The 27,323-nt window shown below is 33.0% G+C and overlaps 9 protein-coding genes across 9 annotated transcripts, besides 1 other annotated feature; 5 read left to right on the top strand and 4 right to left on the bottom strand.

Moving 5' to 3' along the window:
- Positions 1-1,104: 1,104 nt before the first annotated feature.
- Positions 1,105-2,804, top strand: TVAGG3_0175530 (imidazolonepropionase family; the record flags this gene model as incomplete). Its single annotated transcript, XM_001582274.2, has 1 exon — positions 1,105-2,721. The coding sequence occupies one exon, from the start codon at positions 1,105-1,107 to the stop codon at positions 2,719-2,721; it is 1,617 nt and encodes a 538-aa protein (XP_001582324.1).
- A 497-nt stretch (positions 2,805-3,301) lies between these two features.
- On the top strand, positions 3,302-4,035 carry TVAGG3_0175540 (uncharacterized protein; the record flags this gene model as incomplete). Its single annotated transcript, XM_001582273.1, has 1 exon — positions 3,302-3,982. The coding sequence occupies one exon, from the start codon at positions 3,302-3,304 to the stop codon at positions 3,980-3,982; it is 681 nt and encodes a 226-aa protein (XP_001582323.1).
- A 2,151-nt stretch (positions 4,036-6,186) lies between these two features.
- TVAGG3_0175550 (spectrin binding) lies at positions 6,187-10,197 on the bottom strand (the record flags this gene model as incomplete). Its single annotated transcript, XM_001582272.2, has 1 exon — positions 6,332-10,180. One exon carries the CDS (start codon positions 10,178-10,180, stop codon positions 6,332-6,334), a length of 3,849 nt encoding a protein of 1,282 aa, XP_001582322.2.
- Positions 10,198-11,571: 1,374 nt separating this feature from the next.
- Positions 11,572-12,561, top strand: TVAGG3_0175560 (O-acyltransferase protein; the record flags this gene model as incomplete). Its single annotated transcript, XM_001582271.1, has 1 exon — positions 11,572-12,561. One exon carries the CDS (start codon positions 11,572-11,574, stop codon positions 12,559-12,561), a length of 990 nt encoding a protein of 329 aa, XP_001582321.1.
- A 210-nt stretch (positions 12,562-12,771) lies between these two features.
- Positions 12,772-14,037, top strand: TVAGG3_0175570 (O-acyltransferase protein; the record flags this gene model as incomplete). Its single annotated transcript, XM_001582270.1, has 1 exon — positions 12,772-14,037. One exon carries the CDS (start codon positions 12,772-12,774, stop codon positions 14,035-14,037), a length of 1,266 nt encoding a protein of 421 aa, XP_001582320.1.
- Positions 14,038-14,491: 454 nt separating this feature from the next.
- TVAGG3_0175580 (beta-tubulin cofactor D family) lies at positions 14,492-18,026 on the bottom strand (the record flags this gene model as incomplete). Its single annotated transcript, XM_001582269.1, has 1 exon — positions 14,585-17,998. One exon carries the CDS (start codon positions 17,996-17,998, stop codon positions 14,585-14,587), a length of 3,414 nt encoding a protein of 1,137 aa, XP_001582319.1.
- Positions 18,027-19,839: 1,813 nt separating this feature from the next.
- Positions 19,840-21,390, top strand: TVAGG3_0175590 (protein serine/threonine kinase protein; the record flags this gene model as incomplete). The annotated part of the gene is made up of 1 exon (XM_001582268.1): positions 19,840-21,390. One exon carries the CDS (start codon positions 19,840-19,842, stop codon positions 21,388-21,390), a length of 1,551 nt encoding a protein of 516 aa, XP_001582318.1.
- An 865-nt stretch (positions 21,391-22,255) lies between these two features.
- On the bottom strand, positions 22,256-23,350 carry TVAGG3_0175600 (uncharacterized protein; the record flags this gene model as incomplete). Its single annotated transcript, XM_001582267.1, has 1 exon — positions 22,694-23,350. The coding sequence occupies one exon, from the start codon at positions 23,348-23,350 to the stop codon at positions 22,694-22,696; it is 657 nt and encodes a 218-aa protein (XP_001582317.1).
- A 1,704-nt stretch (positions 23,351-25,054) lies between these two features.
- Positions 25,055-25,288: a mobile genetic element.
- A 297-nt stretch (positions 25,289-25,585) lies between these two features.
- Positions 25,586-27,226, bottom strand: TVAGG3_0175620 (SCF-dependent proteasomal ubiquitin-dependent protein catabolic process; the record flags this gene model as incomplete). Its single annotated transcript, XM_001582266.1, has 1 exon — positions 25,586-27,226. The coding sequence occupies one exon, from the start codon at positions 27,224-27,226 to the stop codon at positions 25,586-25,588; it is 1,641 nt and encodes a 546-aa protein (XP_001582316.1).
- Positions 27,227-27,323: the final 97 nt, after the last annotated feature.

Consider the following 27,323-nt stretch of genomic DNA (forward strand, 5'->3'; position numbering starts at 1 on the left):
GTTAATTTAAAATTGAAATTAAAAATTAAGAAAAATTAGAAGAAAAACTACAACCCTAAATTTTACTGCTGCAATTAAAGAAGGCTGCTGAATATCTAAAATATTATGATCATTCGAAATTTAAATTATGGATATTTTAAAAATTACTATTGGATAGATGTATACTACTGGCTATCAACAAAATAAGCATTAATTAACTTAATTTGTAATTTGAATTAGATATTCGAAAGAGTAATTAGTTATATCAATACCAAAAGATTTATAAATTAAGCACATCCAATTTGATATATAAATCCACAAAAATAAATTGAAACTAAAAAAATGTCATCAATTATGCTTTTAAACTCGGAAATGAAATGTATGTGCTTATGATAGTTTAATTTCGAAATTAAAATCGATTGAAATGCTGATTGTAATTTCAAAAACGTAAACACACTTTCAATTTTTAACCTCTTTTTTTAGTGAATATTTGCCTATACCAATGATGAAATATTAATTTGCTCTGATGACATAATTTTCTGAAAAAATGGAATCAAGCTTTTAGGAAACTAAAATCATAATTGGTATCAAAATGGTCAATAGTTCGATCATTGACAATTTTGTACTAAAATTTTAACACTTTTGTGAGCATGACAGTAAAAAAATCTAAGGTTTCAAAAACTTATTAGTTATGCATATTTACAATGTCCTAACATCAAACAATAAACTTCGGATTTTTGTGAGTATATTGAAAAGATAATCTTCACAATTTATTCAAAATATTTGGTTAGCAACTATTAAAATCATTACAATGTATCAACTACATATAATTCTATTAATGAACAACGTAAGTTATTTGCCCTTCAATTATACTCATGTTTCAATCATTATTTTCATTATATTAATCTGTAGTATTCAAAAATCATTTTGAATTATATCGGTTTAAATTTTTATCATATAATGTCATCGAATTGATATTCTTATTCTCAATCTATCGCCGTCATTAATTATTTCTTTCAAAAATATTTCAAAGTGAACGTTATTTCGTAATATATCTAATTAACATTCAAAGTCTAATAAAACTTATTTTGATCCCAAAATTTTAAAAAAATTTCAATTCAGATAATGAAAGAGGTCTTCTATGGTGGCGACATCCTAACTATGGAAGATGATGTTCAAGTTGAAGCTGTACTAGTTACCGATGGCTACGTAGAAGCAGTAGGTACAAAAAAGGAAATTTTTGCTTTAGCTGACTCAAAAACGAAATTTACAGATTTAAGAGGAAAATGCCTCATGCCAGCATTTATTGATCCACATAGCCATATTGTTGCATATACAAAGGTTCTTGGTAGAGCCAGACTTGATGAATGTTGTTCATTTGATGATATATGTGATGAGATTAAAAGAATTATGCGTAGTAAGCCAGTTACAAAAGATACCTGGGTGGTCGGTACAAACTACGATGAAAAGCTTTTGATTGAAAAGACACACCCACCGAAATATGTTATCGATTCAGTATGTCCTTGCAATCCATGTGTTATTGTACATAAAAACAGAAAGACAGGCATTATCAATAGTTTTGCTATCAGAAATCTTGGATTTGACCTGTTAAATCCTCAATTACCAAATGCTGATGGCATTTATCTTCAAAGGGATCCAAATACAGGCGAATTTACTGGATGGATTGATGGTGAAGTTTTCGAAAAACTCTCTCCACGTTGGAGAGCTCTTACCGATGATGAAATTGAACGTCAATTAAGAATGTCCCAGAATTCTTATATCCAAAATGGATTTACAATTGTTCAAGAAGGTCTCTGCTTCAAGAAGGACTTAATTATTCTCCAAGATCTTGAGAGAAAAGGCCTCCTTAAACTAGATATCTACTGTTACATCGATATGGTCAGAGATGCAGACTATCCACTTACAGTACGTGAAAGAGATTACGAACATCTCCATCTTTCCGGCTACAAACTGATTCTCGATGGTGGTCCACAGCAAAGAACAGCTTGGGTTTCAAAACCATACAAGACAGACCCAGGAAACTGCGGTACACACACTTATTCAGATGAACAACTCATCAAATTGTTCACACAAGCAAAAGAAAACCATTTACAGATGATTGCCCACGCAAATGGAGATCTCGCCTGCGAACAGTTCGTAAATACCGTAGAAAAGGTTTACGGACCAAGCAACAAGAACTACAGACCAGTACTTATTCATGCACAGCTTGTAACAAACGATCAACTTGTTCGCTGCGCAAGGATGGGTATTGTCGTATCATTCTATAATACAAACGCATACAACTGGGGTGATATCCATATTAGAAACCTCGGTGAGCTCGCTTATAGATGTTCTCCAGCTAAATCTGCTTTAGATCTTGGAGTTACCTTCAATTTCCACCAGGATACACCAGCTTTCCCTTGCGACATGATTACATCGATCTACTACGCTGTAAACAGATTAACTAAGTCTGGACAGCCAATGGGACTTGATGAGAGAATCCCGATCTTGGAAGCACTCAAGGCCTGCACAATATACGCTGCTAAGACGTACTTCATCGAAGATAAGGTTGGTTCTATCGCTGTTGGAAAGAGAGCTGACTTTATCGTATTAAACACAAATCCTCTCACAATGCCACCTGAAAACCTTAACAAGTTGAAGGTTATAACAACCATTAGAGAAGGTGATGTATTGTTCACTAAGGATGCAGGATCTCAGTCAAATTGCTGCAATTTAATTTAATTTTTTAGTTTTTTGTTGATTTATTTTATAATTTTAATAGAAATCATCAAAATAAACATTTACTATATTTGTTTTTCAATAAATTTCTTTCATTTTTTTAATTTGACTTGAATTGGCTCAGAAACCTATTAAAATCAATGAATATGTAGTGTTCAAGGTATATTTTATTATAACGTTATTCTTATTCATTTGTATTAGCAAATCGCCGAAAAAATATATTCTCTCCCAAAATATTTTTGAATATCATTAAGCGATTGCTTGATTTGATGAAGAAGAAACTTCAAAACTTTACTAATTGGAAGCAACTACTGAATTTTTAACAAAGCAACCACAGATTTTGTAAGAAAGTTGAATTTCATTTATTTTATCTATACAATAAAATTTTCGCGTTTTTATGTGTGTCTGATCACGCCATTTAGGCGTTTTGAATATTAACCGCCATTTGACATTGATCTGACAGTCCAGATTCTCAATTTTTATGAGTATTTCAAAATAGATTTTTGCAATTATTATGGCAACAATGTTTCAATTGCCATATCAATATAAAATTTTTTGAAAGGAATAAAAATCATTATTTTTAATGTTACCACTTCTCGCTATCCGTAGAAGTTATAATGCAGATGATGATAACATCTGGTTCCCAATTCCAACACCATGGGGCCCTCTCCGAATCGGAATCGATAAGAATGAAGAGGAAGAAACGTATGATGATGACAATTGGGGCATTGGAATCACATACCATTCACCATGGGGCAAGTTCTACCTCGGCTATCGCAGCAACGAAGAAGAAGCTGAAGAAGATGACAACTGGGACATCAGCTTAACATACCACTCACCATGGGGCAAGTTCACAATTGGATACCACAATACCGATGAAGAAAAGGAGACTAAGCCTCAGCATAAGTACGAGATCCCTCCACTCAATAAATATCTTATGGAAAAGGCAAAGTGGGAAAGGAAAATTCAAGAAGGAATGATGAAGCGTTTTTATGATCTTCTTAAGAAAAAGGCTGCCACAACCCCAAAGAAGAACTCATTCAAATTTGATATTAAATCCATACTTGATGAAGTAAAGCGTTTTGATGAAAGATGCAAAGCAATGGCAATGCTTGCTAAACGTTGGCAGTCACATACTCCAAAGAAGAACTCTCTGGCAACTGATGTCATGAGATTTGCTCTGGAAAATCAGAAGTTTCTTGATGCGATGCATAAGTTTAATGAAGAGAGAATGCGCCTTCTTAAACTAAAGTTTAAAAAATAAGTAGTGATTTGCCAATTAATCGCATTGAGTAATAAAAAAAAACTTTTATTAAGGATACCCTTACGTGTCAGATTTTTTGCGCATACGAAGAAGTCATGCTAGACATGAGCTATAAACCTGAAATTTTAGCAACATATTTAAAACTTTTTAAACTACAATACACTTTAATATTCAAGAACAAAAATATTCTTTTTAGAAATTACATAATTATTTTATGTGAAATCTATATAAAAACATATTTTGCGAGCGTAACTTTTTTCTTTATAAGCACCTTATATGACTGATAAACTGTGAAGGCACATAATTGTTAATTCATAGAGTTGATATGTTTCCAAAATTGAGAGGAAATTTAAAAATTGAATACCCTTTCAATTCAATTTTCAAAAGATATCAGCTCCTTCAATAATTGAAGGACGATTTTGATCATTTGCTCTTAAAACAAGTATGCCATGGAGAAAAAAGTTACGCTCGCAAATCTGAAATATAACTATCATATAAAAAAATTAAATTTCTAATTTTTTACTCTATAGATATTATTGGCCACTTGTGTAATGCATAAAAGTTTATGTCATATGCATACATTTGGAAGTATGGGAGACGAGGGAAATTACTTCTATGAGGCACTAGGATTTTTAAAAATTTCTCTATCGGACTCACCATTCAATTTCTCGAAAATTAAAAAAAATCAATAATAGCTAAAATGTATTATGCATAACAAATTTTAATGTTACACGGTATTTTTTGAACTTCATGACATGAATTTTCTTTATATTATTTTTTTTTGGATTTTCTATGATTTATGCGATAGGCTGGAACAACATTGTAAGTGCAATGATATCATTTATAGAGAAATCTAAAACTTCAGCATTCAGAACTCGCAACCACAAAAATATTCATTTGCTAAGTAAGTAAAGTTGATTAAGTTCGACACTTAGCTTTTATACGTAAAACCAAGTGTGTATTGTTATTTCTTGTTAAATTATTGAGAAAAAAATAAATTGTAAGAGAAACGATATTGATTATTGAAATAATATTGAGGGTAGCTGCAGATTTCTTCATTAACATGCCGGAAATTTGTTAATCTTGGTTTTCTATCATAAAATCTGTCGAAGAATCTAAAAACGGAGATATGAAATAGAGATCATGTAAATCTAGAGTATCCTGTCAGAAAAATAGACTAAGCATGTAACCCTTTTTTGGTCATAAACACTTTTTACCACTTAGTCATACAGATGATCATTAAATTTAAACGAGCACTTTTTGTCAGAATTTATTCTTTTACAAAGACAGAAGATTTTAGTATTATTTAATATTAGTGCTGTAGCAAAATTCAAAAAACGGTGAAAATTCAGTGAATTTGTGAATTCACATTTTTTTCGACATTTTTCTTGATATATCCATGCACATTAAGAACACAGCTTTGATACGCTTAAAAAAGCATATTTCATATGAAATTGTTAAAGAAATAAACAATTTATATAAAAATTGCACTTATGGGCAGTTTAGATATATAATTTATATATAACATATATACAAATCCATAGACAAAGTGCAATAACTACAATGTTGTAGAAAATTACAGCAGAAATACTGACTTTTTGAAGGATAATAAGAATTCTTCTAAATGTTGTATTTTTATAATTTGATTGATTTTTTTTTACTATTTCATTAATCTTTTATGAATAATAATTATTTTTAATATATGTGCTATTAAAATTTCAAATTTTGACTAATATATCTAAGTTATCTGAACGAAACATTTAGAAAATATCATACTTACATTGAAATAGCAAGTAGAGCATATTAATAGCAAGTTTCTTGGCTTTATATCTATCATCTATTGTTGTTTGATCAAACAAAATTCACTCTATTATATGGTGTCAATTAATTAAAACAATTTTTAATAGTTATTTATTTAGTGCGAATAAGTGCAAACTCATAAATGAATAACTTAATAGTAGAAATGAATTATCTGATATAAATCTCACATTTTGTCCATCAGAAATACTTTAATTGCATACGCATAACTATTAGTAATACGTCTGGAGTGTCAATTAATAACAATCCCACAACAAGTAAAATTCAGATTTTTATTAAACTTATTTTTTCCTAAAAGTTTTCTCAAATTACTATATATACATATGTGGATAAAATAATAGTAATATTGTAAAAAATTAGATAATTTTTTTTATTTGAGAACCTCTCAAAAGTTCATTCAATTTATCAATTGTTTCAGTTTGATGTATATTCATTTCTGGAGCCTAAAACTTTAGCAATCATGACAATATCATATTCTCTTTCTAACTACGCAATGTAAGGGTATCCTTAATAAAAAAATCTAATATAAATTTACGACTCAGAGTTGCTTGATAAGTCGCTATAATCATATGATTTGTTAGAACTTTCACTCCATTTCCTCTTTCTTGGTGGAGGTGCCGATGTTGTGCTATCCGATGAAGAAGAAGATTCAGAATCCTGAATTTGAATTTGATTTAATTGTGCTCTTTCTTGTTGTTGTAGTTTCATTTGTTCTTCTTCTTTCTTTCTTTGTTCTTCGCGCAATCTTGCTTCTTTAATTGCAGGATCGATAGAATCTTTTCTAAGATGTCTAGATTTCCTTCTCTGGCTTCTATTTCCATCGTCACTGTTGATTTCCTTGACTTTTGGCTTGGCTTTATATCCTTTGTACTTCTTGATGACATCAGAAACTTCGGATACTTTTTGATGTGCTGCAGCATCCATCATTGTTTCGCCTTTATAAGTCAAGCCGTATTCCAATCCCATCTTGAACATCATCTCCAATGTTCTGCACATTCCATTCTGAATGGCAACAAATGGAGGAGGAGCTTTTCCTTGCGGGCCACCGAGAATTCCGCAGCCGTGTTCTAATAATGTTATTGCTGCTTCTTCGTTCTTCATCGAGACAGCGATGTATAGAGGTGTTCTGTCTTGTTGATCCAATGTATCGAGCATAAACTTGTCCATGACAAGTTCTGTGAGTTTCCAGTCATCGACACATGCTGCCATGTGAAGAGGTGTCGTGTATTTCGAGTTCATCGCTGTTTTGTCTGCGCCTTTCTTCAAAAGTGAGTTGACAGCAATGTGAACTAAAGCCAATCTCTCGCGGCGAGGCTTTCTCTCGAAAGTCTGATCGATGCCGTTTGGATCATCTGTGTTGTTGTGCTGGTATTCGAGTTCCTCATCGTAATCCTCGCTCTTTGCTTCTGAATCCAACAATCTCTGGAGAACTAAATGCAATGGAGAGTTGTTCTTCTTTCTCTCGCGTTTGTTCACGATCTCCTGAGGAATGGCGTCGATGAGAGGAAGGTTGAGCTTGTAAGCAACAAGGTGAGCAATGTTGCTGCCTTCTTCGTTGACTGCGTTGATGTCGGCGCCTTTCGAAATGAGGAACTTGAGAATATCCGCACTTTTGTTGTTTTCTGTGAGCAGAATCGCAGAACGACCGAAAGCGTCTTTCTGGTTAATGCGAGCTGGATCTTCAGCCACGCACTCCTTGACAATCTGGAGATTGTCAGAAAGAACTGCTGCGTGTAATGGAAGAGACAAAGTATCTCTGCCAGTTGTCTTGAGGAGTCTTGCAGCTTCTAATTGTCTGCATGAGATGGCAACTTCGAGAGGAGTGAAACCTTCTTTGTCACGGATGTTGCAATCAGCACCATTTTCAAGTAAAACTTCAATTAATTTTGTATTTCCTCTGGCAGCATTGTAATGTAGAGGTGTTCTGTTTCTGAGGTCAAGTAAGTTTGTATTAGCATTCATTTGGATGAAAATATTGAGTACTTCAACTGAATTTGTAAGATGAAGTGCGGATTGGCCCATATTATTCAGCAATTTCTGTGGATTGTGCTTGAGAAGGTAAAGAACAATATCAGCGTGGCCATTTGCAGCAGCGTAAAGTAACGGAGAGTTACCTTTTACGTCGCATGCGTCGATAAATGCATCAAAGTTACTGACAAGGAAGTCAACGGCGTCGTAATTGCCCATTTCACAGGCTATAGATAAAGGAGTTCTGTTATCTTTGTCATTTACGTCTACACAGAAGAATTTACCTTTCAATGTGTCCTTTAAGACCTTTGTAGAGCATTTAATGACCATGTAATGCAAGCAACTGCGTTTGTTGTGATCCATTGCAAGCAAATCGATGTCTTTCGAGATAACCCAGTCGATTGTTGGTTGATGACATGAAAGAACAGCGAAGTGGAGAGCATTTCTGCCTTTCGGACCTTTGACTGTGAGTTTGCACTTCTTACTGACCATGTATTTGGCTGTATCTAACTTTCCACTCTTGATACAATAAAATAGTGGAGGCATGTCATGCATATCTCTGCAATCTGACTCTTTTTCGGCTTCTAAACATGTATCTATAAGCGGGTAGTCATCAAGCATGGCAACTAAGTGTAAAGCGTGAAGTTCATTTGCATAACAAGATCTGTGTAGTTTTTTATGTAAAAATAGCATGCTTGAAATTCTTTTTGTATCTTGCATGGCATATGCTCTGTAGAAATCGAACACTGTTTCGTTTGATAACTTGATATGATTGTATCTTGTCAAATCGCACTTATTAATGAACTTATTTACTTCTGTTGCTGTAACTCCGAGGTTATCTGATTCATCATCGAGCATCAAGTTCTGGAACATGTGAAGGAAAATTTTATTTTTGTGAACGTAAGCGTAATGGAGGTAAGTCATGCCTGTTGTTGGGTTTCTATCTGCTGGATCGAAGCCATATGGGTGCATGTTGCAGACAGCTTCGAGATTTCCGAGTCGAACGGCGTACATAAAGAAAGTTTCGCCTGAAGGAAGTTTCCTGTGGTTGTATTGATGGCAAATGTCCATGAGGAAGAGGATCAAGTTCATTTCGCTTGCTCCTGACTCGATTGCATGTTTCATAAGAGTATCGAGTTCTGCCAAGTCAGCGTTACAGTAAGCAAGCGATTTCATTACTAGCATGTAGTTCATATTTCTTGGATTGACTTTCCAGAGGTCCTTATTATTATTAATGGAAGTATATTTCTGGTATGCGATCATCAAAGCTGTATTCTTGTCTTTATTTTGGATGTTCATGTCGTGAAGTTTATCGGTTGCTATAAAAAGTACAACTTCGTGCAAACCTTCAGCAGCGGCTAAATGAAGAAGGTTATTACCTTTTTTATCGGTGATGTCGAAGATCCTATCTGAAGTAACAAGTAACTCCATGGCTTTGGCTGAATTATGGCTCTCAATAGCTTTACAGATTTCCATAAATTTATCCTCTTTGAGAGTAGGCTTGTCACGTGAATAAGTGATACCAAGGCTTTGAAGCATTGCTCTTGGTGTCTCCTGTGTAATTGGATTGGCACGATCAATATTGCCGCCACTTAAAAATATCAAATGTACGAGAGACATGTAGTTGCTTACGACTGCATAGTGGAGTGCGGTGTTGCCGGTCTTATCGCAAGCGTTCATATCGGCTCCATTTTTGATTAAATAATTGGCAATCGGTAAATTCTTGTTGAAAACGGATAAAATTAATGGCGTAAGATATGAATTTCCTCTGAAGTTAATCATTTTAGGATTTTCAGCAAAAATCTGTAAAAGTTCAAACGTATTATTTTCTTTGAAATAATGCTGTATTTTTTGGAAAATCGAGACATTCTTGAAGTATTCTTTGATTTCTTCATCTTTGATGAGATTTGTTGCTTTGCCAACGCCTGGCGCTTCCTTATTTAAATCTGCATTATTGCAATATAAAAACTTGACTACTCGTAAATGGTTATTTGCGACACCAAAGTGTAATGCTGTATATCCATTGTTAGCTTTGGCATCAATATCAATTCTGTGGAGGATTAATTCGTTTAAAACTTCGATGGAGTCATGCTCAGCAGCTATATGCATTGCAGTTTTACCATCGGAGGTCCTCCAATTTGAATCAATACCTTTTGCAAGAAGAATTCGTGTTGTTTCTAGGTCATCAATCCTTGCTGCAATATGTAGGCCGTTTTCTTTTGATTTTGGGAGGTATGCATTAACGTTCGCACCTTTTTCAAGAAGAATTGGTATAATCTGATGTTTCCTATTAGCAACTGCAAATAATAAAGGAGTATAATCATCTTCGTTGTATACGTCTAGAAAAGAATCATTAATACCACCTATTTTCTGTATTTCATTCCTTCGAATCAAATCGAAGATGTTATACATGTTTTTTCAGGTTTTGGAATTGAGAGGAAATAAAATGATTTTTGAGAGTGTTATCAAAGAACTCATCGAAAAATAAAGTAAAATTTCCAAATTATTTGTAGTGCGCATAATACAGTTATTATATTTTCCCATTAATTGTTTTTTTTACAAAATTTAATACCCATATCGTTTTTTCAATGAGGTAAATCTAGTTTTTATATTTTATTAGAGTAATTTAATAATAGAATAAGAATGTTGTAATAAACAGCTCTCAATTTTTTGACATTTGTAAATTCTAAATTGAACGAGAAAAATGAAATAATACTAAGCATAATACAATATTCTAGATTTAATTATAATTAGGAAAAAGTTAGTTTTGAGAGTACTTTTCATAGGCATATAGAATGAAATCTTCTGAAAAATAATATCACATAAACTCATATTATTTTCTAATATATAACTATTTTATATAAAAATCAAATTCAATGATCTTAAAAGCGAAGGATAAACCTCAAAATTTACGAATATAATGAGTGGGAATATAATGCTTATCTATCATAAAACCATATGAAATATTAATTTTTGCTTTACGCCTAATTTTTGACGACAATTAGCAAAAAATGTTAAATGTTAACACTCAGTCCATTTGAATATGAAAAATAAAATTGACTTTGATTAAATGTTTTTATTTATCATGCAATTCTTCTTGCGACCAAAGATTTGAATAAAAGTTCAAAAAATAAGATAGCTTAAAAAATAATATACGGTAGTGTTTACTAATAGATGAATAGTATAGAAATTCTATTAAAATGGATTTGATCCAAAAAAATATATAAAATTTGATCATAAATAAAATCGTTTTAAATTACTTCTTCATTTAAATTATAACAATTATTTTTGGTTTTATATTTTTTTGGTTAGTAGGGAATTTGTTGAAAGCAGCATAATCGAACTTGCAAAACTATTGGTTAGTAGGGAATTTTACTCGATTAGAAGCAGGAAACAATATTGAAGAGTTTACAAATTATTCAAATGATATGATATGATCTCGCGTCATAGTTGAAAATAAGTCTTATTTAGTTTCTCGCCTGATAATTGATGTTTTTATCCTGCATTGCTCCCAAATTTCATCATGTTTCATGGAAATGCATAGCTATGAATTGTATACCGATCCAATTGTTTTCAATTTTTCTGTAGCCTCTGAATTAAATTATCGAAACAGTAAAGAATATTTTAAATGACGAAACTGGCACCATATTAAATAAGTGTTTGAGTAAAACAAGATTATTAAAATTGCTATCTTCTTAAAATTCAAAGAATCCAAACAAATGTGACAAAAATTTCAAAAAGAAATGCTATTGCTTTTATTTATCTTTTCTCAGAGCCAAGAACCAATTATCCTCATTCCCCCGATGTTCGGCTCTGAACTTATGGGATCAATCACAGATCTAAGCACGCATTGGTATTGTTCGAAAAATTTTAAAGATCATTTAATTTATGTAAAAGATACAATGCTGATTCCTCCGCTTTTCAACTGTCTTGCTTCTTGGCTTACTGTAGAATGGAATTATACATCTGGTTTACCATGTTCACGAAATAGAACGCAAATTTATGCAAAAGATTTTGGTGGACTTAGCGAGATCAAATATATTGATGGTGGCGTATTTGGTAAGCATATTATGGCTGACCTTATCTATGTTATCAATAAACTTGAAGAAGAAGGCTATATTGAAGGACTTGACCTTTTTGGTGCTCCTTATGATTGGCGATTGATGCCTCTGAACTTTAATGGTTATCTAGAAGATCTTAAAGTACTTATTGAAAAAGTTTATTCACAAACAGGTAATCAGAAAGTTGCCCTTTATGGAATTTCCGGAGGTGGTAATGTTATTCAAAAGTTTTGTCAAACTGTAGCTCAGGAATGGAAAGACAAGTATTTGCGCCAAGTTCTACTTCATGGACCATCCTATGGCGGTGCAGGTGAAGCTCTTAATGTCCTTTGGTTCCAAAACATTGGATTCCTCCCATCTATTTTTAATACACAAACTTTCCGCAACATGGTATTTTCCATTCCTACTTTTTGGTCTCATCTACATAATGCAAAAAGTAACACTGCTCCAGTCCTCGTTGGTCCAGATGGTCATAACTATTTTGCTCAAGATATTCCACAGCTTATGATTGACTATGGGAAGGCAGTTGGAGACAATCATCAGACTTTAAATTTAGCTACTAAGGAAGTTATTATGCATGATATAGAGCCCACAGGAGTTCCAACATATATCCTGTTTAATTCAGTCTTAGAAACTGTATATGGACTTAATTTTTCAGGGTCTGGAAATTGGTCTATTCCTGAGGTGATATATTCTCTTGGAGATTGGAAGAAGTTGAGAAACAAAAAATAAGGTTATTATAATTATGCATTCAATTTCGCTAACGATGTTTAATTCCTGTAGTAAATATTATAAGTAATATTTTAATAACAAACTTGATTGTTTGCGAATTGAATGAATTTCAGATCTTTAACAATTTTTCTAGTTGCTGATTATCATAATAAAGATAATAATTTGTTTTCCAAGTATTTCATTGAAATGTGACAGTTTCATTTTTCAATGATGCTTTCGTTATTACTTATTTCTGCGTATAGTCAAGAACCTATAATTCTTGTACCGCCAATGTTTGGCTCAGAGCTTATGGGATCCATCACAGATCTCAGCACGCATTGGTATTGTTCCAAAAACTTTAAAGATCACTTAATTTGGTTAAAGGACACAATGGCCGTCCCTCCTCTTTTCAATTGTCTAGCCTCATGGTTAACAGTTGAGTGGAACTACACATCTGGATTACCTTCTTCCAGAAACAAAACATACATTTATGCCAAGGACTTTGGCGGTCTTAACGGAATGAAATATATCGATAGCGGAATATTTGGTAAGCATTTCATTCCAGAGCTCATCTACGTTATCGAAAAACTTGAAAAAGAAGGTTATGTTGAAGGTGTCGATCTTTTCGGAGCTCCTTACGATTGGAGAATGATGCCAATAGCATTTGATGATTATTTAGCAGAGCTCAAAGCTCTCGTTGAAAAAGTTTATGCTCAGACCGGAAACAATAAAGTTGCTTTGTACGGAATTTCGGGAGGCGGCAATACCATTCAGAAGTTCTGCCGATTTGTACCACAAGACTGGAAGGACAAATACATACGTCAAGTTTTACTTCATGGTCCATCATATGGTGGATCTGGCGAAGCACTTTCTGTTCTATGGTTACAAAATATTGGATTCATTCCATCAATATTTAACACCCAAAACTTCCGCGATATGGTTTTCTCTATTCCAACAATTTGGGCTCATCTTCACAACGCTCCAAGTAACACCGATCCAGTCATCATTGGTCCAGATGGTCACAAGTATTACGCACAAGACATTCCACAACTTATGATTGACCAAGGAAAGGCAACTGGAGACAATTTACAAACTCTACTTCTTGCTCAGAAGAAAGTCATCTTAAATAAGATTGAGCCGACTGGTGTTCCAACTTACATTCTCTTCAACTCAGTGCTAAAGACAATTTACGGACTTAATTACTCAGCAGCAGGAAATTGGTCAGTTCCTGAAGTAATTTACACTAATGGAGATGACACATTATCTGCTGAATCATTATACTATCCATGCAAGAACTGGGATGATGGTCATCCACTTGTTTGCCACGATTTACAAATTAATGATGAAAAATTTAGCCATGCTGGCCAACTTTCTCAGCCATCTGTCATTGATATCATCTGGAAAGTCACAAAAGACGAATCTTGGATGGTTCCTGGCCCTCATATTGTTACCGGAACGAACACTGAAGGCTGGAAGCAGATGAAAGCTAAGAAATAAGGCTATGTTATGCGTGATTTTCTATTCTTTAAGATTTAGTATTAATTTTATATTAATAAAATAAATCATTTAATTTTTAATTGATATTTAGCAATAAAATATGGTTTGTGAGCAATATGTAAGCTTTCCACATCATAATCATATCCAATGCGTACCAATTCGCAAGAGAACAATGATATTTTATTCTTGCGACATAGTGGTGATGTTCCAAGCTGACATATTCCTCCGAAACCATATTTTAATGAATCATATTTAAAATGTGTATATTCATCTATGATAGTTGATACTTGATTTCGAAATTATTCCAATGTTCAAAGAATGCTATCATTGGAAGCGGAAACTTGATTACAACTAATTAAGATTATCTTATGTCTGATAAATTGATATCGAAACTTCATATGAAATCAGATTTAGACAAAATTTAAAGATTAACAAGTAATTGCCAACTATCCCTTTAAATAGTATTTTCCATTGCAAACCACGATTTAAAAAATGTTTTCTCATTTATATAAGAAGTCAAAAATATTATAAATATTTTTAGATCAAATTAATACATTGACTTTGCGAGTAATCCATAATTGTAGGATTCCTTCTTTGTTGTTGTTGCATTCTGTTCATCAGTTTCTGTTACAACAGGAGCGTCAACTCCGTAAAGTCCGCAAAGTTTATTGATTGCTTCCTGACTTACTACTTCTCTCCATTGTGTCTTTGTTAAAACTGCTTCTGCCTCTTCGAAACTGAAAGGCAATGGGTTACTTGAAACAGATCTTGCCTTCAAATTCGAATACAATTCATTTGCGGAAGAATCTCTTACATTTGCGTATTCGCAAACGAATAAAGGAGCCAACAAAGCGAAAGCTCTCTTCATTTCATTTCCATCGCAAACAGCAGCCAATGAACCAAGAACTCTTGTGATTCTCAAAAGTTTTTGTGGTGTCTTCTTATTGAAATATTTTTGTTCTGTAACTGACAAAAACTTATCAGCGAAATCTGCCAAGTTTTCGCCTGATAAAACACCACTTCCCAAAAGCAAAGGTAAGAAAGCGAACAAAGAGTTCTGGAAGTTAACAATTCCCCATTGTTTTGTGTACAATTGAATTATAATAGAAGAAACAAGTTTTGCGTTATCAGTGCCTTTCTTTCTCATGAAAGACAACAATGAATTTCTACTTCTTTTAGATAAATCAGGTGCAAAAGCTCCACTGCAAGAAATCAATCCTTCAACAACAGTTTCTGCGTAATCCGGAACAACAATCAATTGGTTGAAGTGCTCTATAGATATATTCTGTACTTCAGCAAGTCTCATGACTTCAAGCCATTTAGGAGCTGTTTGATCCTTGTTCAAAATCTTCAAAACATCTTCTAAAAGTGGCAATTTATCTGCATCAGGAACATTTGCTTTGTTTTGAGATTTAAGGAGTCTCAAAACACTTTCTCTGTTTGGTAAATCTTCAGTATAATAAGCAATCTTAAGTAATATCTTAACAGCGTATTCTCTTATTCCTGTAATTTTGTCTAAACATAATTTCAAAACATCAATAACTAATTCTTTTCCAATATTTCGTTTTGCAATCAAAGCATCCAAAGTCTTCAAAGCAGGACCTCTTACTAATGATCCTTCATCACCTTTCTTTGTTGTTGTCCTGTCATTTAATCCAAGTTTGAGAATTTCAATCAAATTGTCATCATTGCAAAATTGAGAAATATAAACTAAACTTTCCATGATATTCTTTTTCGTGTCTGTAATTGATTCCTTTTCGGAAAAGATCTTTTTAATTGAATCTATTATTACATTGATCTTCTTCTTAGCGAATTCGCTTGGGAATGAACTTAATGCTGCTGCAACACCAGGAGACTTCAAATCATTCAACATTGTATCAAAGAAATTGTCATCTAAAACATTATTTCCTTCACCTTCATTTAAGTAATTTAATGAATCAACGACAGCATTTTGTACTTCATTTGTTCCTTCCGTCATCCATTGTTTCATTTGTTCTGCGTAATCATCAACTTTGTGTCCTCTTTTAACTGCAGCCGCGAGCATTCTTATGAAAGAACATTTGACATTGTCAATTTGATAATTCGAATCTAATTTCAACAAATCTTTTAAACATTCTTCTTCAACATCTCTTACCTTTAAAAGTCTTCCGAGACATTCAAGGCCGCCGTGTCTGATGTCTACATCAATGCTCATGCAGTGGATACAGATCTCGTCAACAAGATTGATTGTTATTACGTGTGGGAACTCTAAAGCAAGCATTTGAATGGCTCCTGATGCGAGTTCTCTGACTTCTTGGTCCCAATGCGTCAATCTGTCATTGACAAGATATTTGGCCATTGATTCTGAATATTCAGGGAATTGGGCCACGAAACGAGTAATTCTTGAATAACAGCCAGCCTTTGAGGAAACAGTGACGAAATCTGCAATGTGGATGAGTTCTAGGCCATGTGGGAAACGACCATGTCTTCCAACGTTCTCTTGGAAGGCCGCGGATGCAGATCTTCGGATATTTACACATCTGTCGAAGAGGAAAACATTGACAAGTTGCTGTGCTAATGTCAATGCATATGGTTCTAATGTTGGACCATCGTATGACCTCGCCAAGGCCCAGCAAATGAAACAACCGGCATCTCGAACAGATTCAGCGACAGTATGGTTGCCATGAGGGATATCGGAGATGAGGGAGTTCATAACTACTGAAATAACGCGTGGTAAGTTAGATGGAAGGATGATTCCGCGTAATGTAAATTGGGCTAATGTTAAACAAGCTCCGTGGATAAGATTGTCGTTATCTGTAAGCTCAAATAACTTAAATAAGTAATCTACTGTTTGGCTGGCGTCATCATATGGAAGGCGTTCGACAATTCTTGCAATACCTTTTGATGCGGACCATCTTACAACGGTTAAGTGGCTTTCCAAGGCATCAAATAAGAGGGCAAGAATTTTCTCGACAATTTCATCTACATAGAAATCGTCTTCGTTCTTGTAAAGAGCATCTGATGCGGATTCTGTTGGGCCATTCGATTGTTTGGCCTGGTTTCCGTCGAGATTAAGTGTTCTGGAGCCACGTTGGTATCTCCATTTGGCAACACGAGGTGGAAGAAAAGCCAAACCGACTTTTTGGATGATTTTAATTTGGAAAAGTCTCTGATGAGCTGATGGTGATTCAGAGAGAATGCTTAATGTGTCATACATGGTATTTCCGAATTGCTGAACTAAGTTATAATCTTGATTATTAAAAATGTAGAAAAGGGTTCTGAGATAATTAGTAACTAAGCGCTCTGATTTATCTGTAATATGTGAACAGGCTTGTTTGATGAAGTTTGCACGCTTTTCAACCATATCTTTTCGTTGGAAAAGTCTTGAAAGGAAAAATGCTGAAGATTCTGATGCTTTCGTTGGGGAGCTAAGGAGTTTAGTTGCCCACTCAAGTAAATCATCAGCTAATGTAGATCCAATTGTTGCAATATCGAAAGGAACTAAAGAAAGCTGAGAAAGCCATAAGCAAAGTACGAATTTGACTTCCCATGATTGGATATCTTGGCAAAATACTTTTGTAACTGGTTCAAAAAGCTCTACTTGGTTAGGAAAGAGAGGAAGAATTTCTCTGAAACCACGAATATTTGATAAATTGTAGATGCACATGTATATCATATTTGGAACATTCTTTCCAAGTGACTCAATGCATGCTTTTGTTAAGCAAGACATTAATTTATTTAAAGTTGAATCGAGAAGTTGTGGAAATTCAATATAAGGAGCAACAAGTTCGATAAGTGTACCTGCCGCTTCAACATCTTCGTAGTTTTTCGCAAGCCTTTGGGCCATTTCGATCATAATTGTCGAATCTTGAACGATATCATCAACATTAACTAAAGGTTTCTGCTCCTCTACCTTTTCTTTGTTCTCAGAAATGACAAGAGCAGATACCTCGTCAGCATCGCCTAGCCGAATATCACTCATAATGAAAATTTGTAAACGTGCATTCAAATCAACTTTTTTTATTCAAAAATCAAGTAGCCACGACAATGTAACGAAGTTATCCTGACCACTTATAAGCAAAAGACGTTTACTCAATTAGGTGATTTATCCAGCATGCATTAATCATTGTTTTTCGCGTTTAAATAAAATTATAAAATTTTATTGATTTTATAATCTGTATAAGATGTTCCATGAATTGAGCACTAGGAATATATCAATAGAATGATCTTATAATTATGAAAAGTGTAATTTGTATTTTTCAATAACTATATCCCCTGATTATATGTTGATGGGGACAGTATTTTTCATATTTCAAGGTTATGGGTTATTTATGTTTACATCACTAGGTTATGTTTGCACTTTTTTCCCCATATGAATTATGAAATATTATTTGAATATCATTTTTTTTATGAATAAAATATGGTATTATTTGTATCTATTAGAATTTTGGCTAGAATATCACCGAGTAGTGATAAATTTTACTGTTGAGAGGTATCACGGTTTCTTTTCAATCAGATTTTTGAGAGAAACTTTATGTCGGGAAAAAAAATAAAGATCAATAATTTTTGATTTAAAACAGTTTTTTACAAAATTGAGCAAATGAATTTAGATTTAATATCATAGGTTTAAAGCTATATTATGCATTATGTTCTTTATTTGATCTATTTTTGGTTCTTTATCAACATTTCGAAGAAATACTTGCTTTTTCATTTTTTTTTGTTCCAGAAGGTAATGAAATATTATCTCGGATGATGTTGTTTTTAGCGAGAATGGAGCAATACAAGATTCAGGAGAATCCATCTCGGTTTCCTCGGATGATATGGATAAAGCACATTCGAACTTTTAAATAATTAAATTTTAGTATAGTTACACATATGGGACTCTATTACCTCAATATGCTTAATTATCTTATTATATGTTAGAGTAAGAGAATCTAAACATCAATAAAATCACTTGAATCTTTCTCACTCCTATAGCAATCCAGAATTTAATAAAACGCATCAAACACATTGATAAAATGAATATCTATTTCATATAAACTAAAAAAATAAAATTTGAATAATAAAATATCTAAATTTTCCTCGATAAAATTCGGTGTTTCCATGTATATAAGTTTTACAGTAGGTGGTAAGTATATGATTATTAGCAAAATTGAAAAGTGTGCGACAACCTTTATTCAGCAGAAATAATCGTCTATTCAAGAGGCAAAATCTAACCAAAGAAGCCATATTGGATATAAAAATATAAATAGTGTACAAAAGACGTAATTTATTGAAACACACTATATATATAAATTTTAATTTCCCGCCAGAAGAAAATGGAAGAGATCAAAACGAGAGATGTCACTATCTCACGAGTTTACACATATCCAATTTCATTTCTGCAATGAATTTCTTCTTACAGACTTCAAATTTTATTCTGCTTTCGGTATTTCAGATAAAATAAACGATCAGAAAAATTTAATGGGTAACATGTGTCTCATTAGCCAGACATTTATATTTTTTATTTCGCCCGAGACGTTTTGAGCTTGACAATAAAAATTGAATGGCCATAAAGCATTCAATTTATTTTACGTGGATTACAAAAGTTTTTGAATTTTTGAAATAAAAGAAAAAAATTATAACTCGTATCAATTCAATACAATCTTTCTAAATCATCGATTTAAAATGGATATTCATTGCGTAATAATGAAAATTTTCTTTATGAAATAACGTTTTTTTACAGAAGTTATTGTCTTATATTCAGTGTAAACAATATATTTAAAATATATCAACTTTCATCAAAATTTCTGATTTTGATAAAGTTATTTTCAGAAATAAAAAATGCAGCAAATTCAGAGTGGGATGACCTTAGGAAACTACACAATTTTGAAATTAACAGGCCGCGGAGCATTCTCCAGTGTATACCAAGCCGTTCATAATGATACTGGCATCAAAGTTGCCTTAAAAGTCGTCTTAGCATCATCGCTACAAGAACCGATGCAGCGAGCAATGGTAGAAAATGAAATTAATGTTTTTAAACTTATAGACTATCCTTTGGTTGTTGAATTTTACGAAGCTTTCTTCGACAAGGAATACTTTGTTGTCGCATTAGAGTTTGTAGAGGGTGGCAGCATTTTGTCATATATCAATAAATTTGGAAAGCTTACAGAAGATGAAGCAAGACATTACTTTTGCCAGTTAGTTCAAACATTAGAATACCTCAATTCTCGATGCCGAATTGCTCACAGAGATCTTAAAGCTGAAAATGTTCTAATTGATGAAAATCACAATATCCGATTGATTGATTTTGGATTTTCCCATATAATGTCGAATAAAATACCCGTAATCAACGGACCATGCGGATCTCCGGCATATGCACCCCCAGAAGTCTTAAAGAATCAGCCATTTACTCATCTCTCAGATGTATGGAGCGCAGGCGTTTTTCTTTACGGAATTACCACTGGAAATTTGCCATTTGTTGACGACAACATTCAAAGATTAATGCAAAAAATCGTTTACACGGAACCAAAATTCAATTCTAATGTAAGCCCGGAGCTCAAAGATTTAATAATGAAGCTATTAAAGAAGACTCCTTCCCAAAGATTGTCGTTGCATGAAATCTGGTCTCATCCATGGATTAGGAAATATGGAGGTATTGCAGATCTTCCAAAATTAGCAAATATTTCAAGATTACCAATCCGTGAAAATGTTGTTTCAAAGATGATTAACCCGCTAGACTCCCAAAATCTTGAAATATATGTTAAGAACTTTAATTCAACACGCGAGTCAGTGGAATACAAAATTTTATGTCGTCAAGATAATATCAACTTAATAAAGTCCTACTCGAAATGGCTTCCATCATCGAACTTACATCACAATGATAATGGAGATATCCCCGATGCAGAAAATGCCAAAACTACTCCGAAATTTTCAAGGATAGGAAAAAACGTCAGTATCGAGAATCCAAATCCGAACAGTTCACCACGTCAAATGCAGCCAATGTCCCAGAATACAGAAACAACGCGCAAACCAGCTCAAAGTCCAAATGATAAAAGAGCTCCGATTTCAATCGCAAAAGAAAATAACCCTGTATGTAAATCAGCTACTAGCCTTACAACTAGCCCATTCAGACCAGAAAATATTCAGCCTAGAGCTTCTTGTATCGAAAGAAAGTTTACATCAAGGTCACCAGCACCAGCAGAGAAAGTTATAATACAAGAACCACAAGTACAACCTCCTAACCTGAATCTTGATGCTGTGAAGCCAAGTTCAGGCGAGGAACCTAAATCTTCCAGAGAAATGACAAGACAAGAACAGCTAAGAATGCTCTTGGAGAAGAATGAAAAGGTTGCAAAGTCAAAAACACAAACAAACCTAAGGTTAATTTTTTAATTGTATATTTCTTTGTTTATTCTAAATTTGTAATGATTTCTTACATAACTCTATTTATTTTTATAATAACATCATCGAATTTTCAACATATATCAAGTAGTGAAATTTTGTTGTAAATTCCAAACATAAATTGTTTTTTTATACAAGCATGTCATGAAGCTTTTTGTCAGAATGAATTAAATAAAGTGTAATAATCTGTAGCGTGAATGTATAAACATGCAACAATTCTTTAGGTAAGAAATCAAATTTGATATAATATAATTTCGGGACTCAGTTGGCTAGGCTTGCCCTTCGGGCAAGCCTAGCCAATTTCGGCAAAATAAACATATTATGATTATAGGAAATGAGTTTATACAAATAAATTTAATTGTGAGTGATTAATATTATATTTTAAAGATTATTATGTAAAATTTAAGATAGACTTTTAGCTAAATCGAAGTAATTTAGAGAACAATTTGAGATTTTAGAGATTTTTCAAATGAAATGAATACACTTCGGTAAGGCATTAGATTGGCGTGATAATTGACAAAATTGGAGCTGAAGTTTGGTTCACAAATGAAGAATAGGTCTAAGCTATAACAAAAAATTGTAATATATTTGAAAATCTAATAGTTTTATTTAGTAATTTGATTTCGATGCGATCATAGATATTGATTTGAGTTATTTCAGCGCCGATAGATGAAGGAAAAATCTTTTTGAAGTTGAAGAATTTAGCTGAAATAAATTTCAAGTGTACATTGAATGACTTCTAATTATTAGAACTTATATGAGTTATCTATAATAAATCATTAGCTTCATCTAACAAAATGAATAAATAAGTTTAAAAATATCAAAGTAGATATAAGAATAATGTAGTCTTTGTTGGATTTACTCCGAAAACTTGCTCAATTATTCAGTTCGTTAATTTAGGATCATTTTCATTTCTGCGACGAGATTGGAGGAGAAAGAATGACTCCAATCTTATCATTTTAGTTTGCTCTAATGAGTTCTTTAAGCTCATTGAATTTATCATCGAATTTTTTCGCAAAGTCATTGAGTTTTTTCGCAAAGTCATCGAGTTTTGCATCGAGATTTTTCCCAAAGTCATCGAGTTTTGCATCGTGATTTTTCCCAAAGTCATCGAGTTTTGCATCTAGGGCATCGAGTTTTGCATCTATGGAATCGAGTTTTGCATCTATGGAATCGAGTTTTGCATCTATGGAATCGAGTTTTCCATCCACTGCATCAAGCCTTGCATTAATATGGTTGAATGATTTCTTAAGAGATTCAACATCATTCTTAATTGAATTGATGTCTTTGGAACTTAAGTTATCTGGCGATGAAGAAGTAATAATTTCTGTTCATCTTTGAAACTCGGTTCATCCATACAAATCGCATAGAATAAAGCATTTGCTCCGCAATTTAGCAAATGATAATTCGTTACTTTGTGCTCAAAATCTGGTGCGAGGTAAATTGCCGAATCATAAATAAATGGTTCTGCATTTACTTGGCAATACTCAGCCATAAAGGCGCCTATGTTTTTGAGTTCTTTGTTAACAAGAGCAAATACGGTAGAAGCGTTACATGGACTAGGAAATTTGCATGCTAGCATCATGCCAAATTCTAGCAGATTTTGATTGCATAGATCTAAGAGATCCTGCTCACTATCATGTAGATAGAGTTGGTATAAAAAGAATATGAAAGGTAATCCTTGATGACTTAGTGCATATTCTTCTGTCATTTTGCTCGGACATAATTCATCAATTCCTCGAGGATAGTGAACATCAGGAGGGTTATTCAGAGGATCTGTTTCTTTATTGGTTACTTCTTTTTCTGTTATTGGTTTATAAATGTTTTCTATCATATTATTTGAAGAAATACAATCGTTGATCACCAAAGCTCTTGCAGCTTTACGTTTAGATGCCTCACCAGAACGTGTTACTGAATGAGAACGGCGCTTATTCCCTGAGGGTAGTTCCATTATCAATGAAGCAATTAAAAATTATTAAAATTTTCCGTTTACAATTCTGAATAGCTAATTTGAATTGCTTGGTTTTTGAATTTATACATAAAGTGTGTTGAAAAACCAAAGACTTCTCTCAAAAACCAAAGACCAGATTGAGGACCCTCTGAAAGCCAATGCGAATGCAATATAAATTGATCAAAATAGATATAACATAAGATTTTAAATCATTTTAAACAAGAATATTTATTGCAAAGAATCATAACAAATTTTGTGTTAAAATCGATAATCAATGATTAAAAAACTCAGAAAAAATATTTTTAAACGGCATTGAAATATGACTTTTGGAAAGCCAAGAGAGATAATATGGTATTTGCTTATAGTAGTAAAATATATTATCATAATTAATAATAAGGTAATGTTTATTTAACTCCTCTTTTGAGTTTTCACATTTTGAGAAATTTTGAATAAAAGCATATCTAATGAATAATCATCTAAGTATATGATGTTTTGTATAGTAAAGGAATGTTTGAATCAATAATTTTTGGCGAAATTCTGCAATTACTCAGAAGAATTGCAGATTATTCGCAAAAATAATCGTAAACTCCATTCATTTATTGAGAATGAATGAAGACAACCTGTAATGGTTTGAACATCTCCCATGATTTCACCTATTGCAGGCCTAAAATTACATTTTGAAATGAAATTCAGGCTTGTATAAGTAGAAATCGTGTTTTCTGGTTGCTCAAGACTAGTTATCTTGAGAGCAGATTAGGAGAGCATACAGGGTGTGTCAGCATGATGTTCTCAATCGATGCAGAATAAAATCGTTTACTTTTTCGAGTATTCTAAACGAACTATATTATATGAGAAAAAATATTACATAATATTATATTTTTAAATGTTTTAATTAATGAAGAAAAATGGCCGTTTTTTAATTTTCAATTGAGGCATCAACCCTGGATCAAGCTCTCAAATTATGAAGGGAACTCAAAAAATTCAAAAGGATGTGGCTTTTTGAGAGATTAGTTCTCAAATTAGTCTTTGGTTTTTAAAACTAGTCTTTGGTTTTTCAACATTCTTTAATATAAATTGAAAATTGTATTGAAAAAGCAATTTCTAACTGGTTTACTATTGTTAAATTATATGATCTAAAGTTTTTTATTAATTTTATGACAAAATTTAACAGTTTTTATTGCTTTTATTGAATATATTATCACAATATAAGTAATGTTATTTTTACATGGCCAGAAATTTCAATGTTCGCTCTTTTTTCACAAAAAAATTCACAAAAACTTTTATTTTTTTCGGAATACATCAGAAGAAGTTAGAATGTATTATAAAATTGACATTAACAGAAATCATAATTGGTCCGTCAGTTTAGATTTTTTTTATAAGTCTCATTTTCCCCAGAAAAAGTCCAAAATTGGCATACCTTGTAATAACAAATTAAAGGGATTTGCTGGTTAAATCTGGAAATCCGAAAAGACGATAAAATGTATATTGAAATATTTTTACAGTATTCTAAAGCATTTATTAACAATATATAACATAGTTACACGATCTTTGAATTCGATTATTTTTTCCCCTCAAATGTTGTTCGGCAATAAAATATTTATGGAACATAATATTTATTAGATTCATGGCTCTCAATTAACCCATAATATTTTTTATTATCCCCTTTTTTCTATATATGAAATCATGATACTAAAACAATTTAAGGGTCCACGGTACATTTTCAATAATATTCAAAAATTGAATGCTAAAATGAGAATTATCGTTATCGTCTTCACCTTGAATCGATTTTTCGGAGCTTCCTGGTTAACGAAATCCAAAAATTATATTAAAAATAGCATTAAAATATGATATTAAATCAGAATATATAAATAGATATGGGCCTTGCCATATAAATTTTGAACATTAACGTTAGATTTCGCTTGGCCCGACCGTGGACCCTTAAAGAGTTCGACATCACGCATTTATCTCAAATTTTTCTGGGGCTTTGCCTGATGTATATGTACAATGGAGAATTTCATACAAGTTTTTCTTGATATTAAATATTTGACTTCCCACAATATCGGAGGAACGTTGAAGTATTATGTATAAGATGTATTATTTAGATAACAGTAAGAAAAATAAGGTTTTGATACAAAAAATTGACTGTTGAGAAAAAAAAAATCATCTAGATCCTCTTTCAAATATACATATATCTCGTAAAAACAAATTCATATCTTTATTCGAAAATAAAACATATTAAACATTGATATTAATAAAAGAGTCAGGAGATAAATCCGCATTAGAAGCACCGTATTTCTCTAAGTCGTAATATTGGTCGAATACCTTCTCACTTGTGATTGCTAATATATTCGTTTCGTTATTTACAACCTCAAGAGGAGCCGTATTTCCAATTGAGCAAGAAAGATAAGTTTTGTTGGTCATTCTAAGGTCCCAAACCTTTACAATGCCATCTGTTCCTCCAGATACAACTCTGTTCTCTCTTCCGGCCAATGCCGTGACAATTCCATTATGTCTGCAGAAAGTGTGCGCAGTTGTATTAGTTCTTAGGTCCCAAAGTCTTACTGTCTGATCTGCTGAACCAGAAAGGAAGCAATTTTGGTCATAACAAGCAAGACTTGTAATTCCTCCAACATGTCCTATAGATCTAGCCACAATTGTACCATTTGAAGCAAGGATATGAGGAGTATGATGTTCGGTAGAGCCACAAATAAGATAATCTTTGCATGTTATCAAAGATGATATCTTTGGTAAAATAAAATCAAACATTGCTGTAAATTGTGGCTTCCCTTCTGTTTGCAATGATTCTTTTGACCAAAATACAACACAAGAGCCAACAGCAAGTGCTAAAGAATGGTCCCAAAAGCACATACATGATGAAAATGAACTGTGGAAGCCGGTATCGAAGCATTTTGTAGAGGTTATGTCTTCTTCTTGAAAAGAACGCATCATTCCGCTTGAATAGATATAGATTTCTTGGCTTTCTTCGTCAAATGTAATAGATGATACAGCGGAATTGAATAAAACAGGGGTTTTTGAGCCTTTGTAGTATAATATTTGGCTACCATCATCGTCATTGTATGTAATAATAGCTGGTTTGTTTGCAATGAAGAGTCCTGCTTCGATAAAAGGATATTGCTCGACAATTTCGGTTTTTTTGAGAAGAGAAGAAGTATCTGATTGATCAAGCATAGTTGGCATCGATTGCTGATCTGTAATTGCATGTAATTTCATTCCTTGCGCTGAAACAAATTCGTCGTAATGCTGATCATTCATTTTTATGAGTTTTTTAGTAATGTGAGAGGCTGATTCTAGTTGTGCTGATGGGTTATCATCTGCTAATGTCATGATGGTTTCTCTTTCATGAAAAATCATGTTTGGTAAAGAATTTGGCGGAGGCATTGAAGATTGAGGCTGAATCATCATTTGTTGAGTTGGTAATGGTATTGGAGGAGGTTGTATCTTCGGAATAACTTGATTTCTTTCGTCAAATATTCTGTTTGTGTGATCAAATCTTGGCGGAAATTGTGCAACTGAAAGAGATCTTGGAGGCTGCTGTGGAATGACTTTCTTTGGTTGTACTGGTTGTTGTGGTGTTTCTTTTCTTTCTGGTTGCTGTTGTACTGCGTTTGCTAGCATTGTAGGATGATAAAATACTCTTTTATTGTTATTAAACCATAGACGAACTGTACGATGAGACCAGTGCTTGTTTGTTGGATTCAAAACGGAAACAACACTTTGCACAACCCGAGAACGTTGTAACGACCGCTCAGGATGAGAAAAGTACATTTGCAAGTAGTTAACAAGGATGGGCATCTCTGTTTCCGTCGGAAAGTAGCGTGCTTCCTTGTTGTCATCATCGATGTAATTAGATTTCATTTAAAATCTTCCACAATAAAACATACAACCGTCAAAACCCCCGAAAATTGTGAGGATTTAGATTTTAACTTTTCACTCCGATTTTTATATTGATTTG

The sequence above is a fragment of the Trichomonas vaginalis genome, chromosome IV, assembly GCF_026262505.1.
Source record: "Trichomonas vaginalis G3 chromosome IV, whole genome shotgun sequence".
Classification (NCBI taxonomy): domain Eukaryota; phylum Parabasalia; order Trichomonadida; family Trichomonadidae; genus Trichomonas; species Trichomonas vaginalis.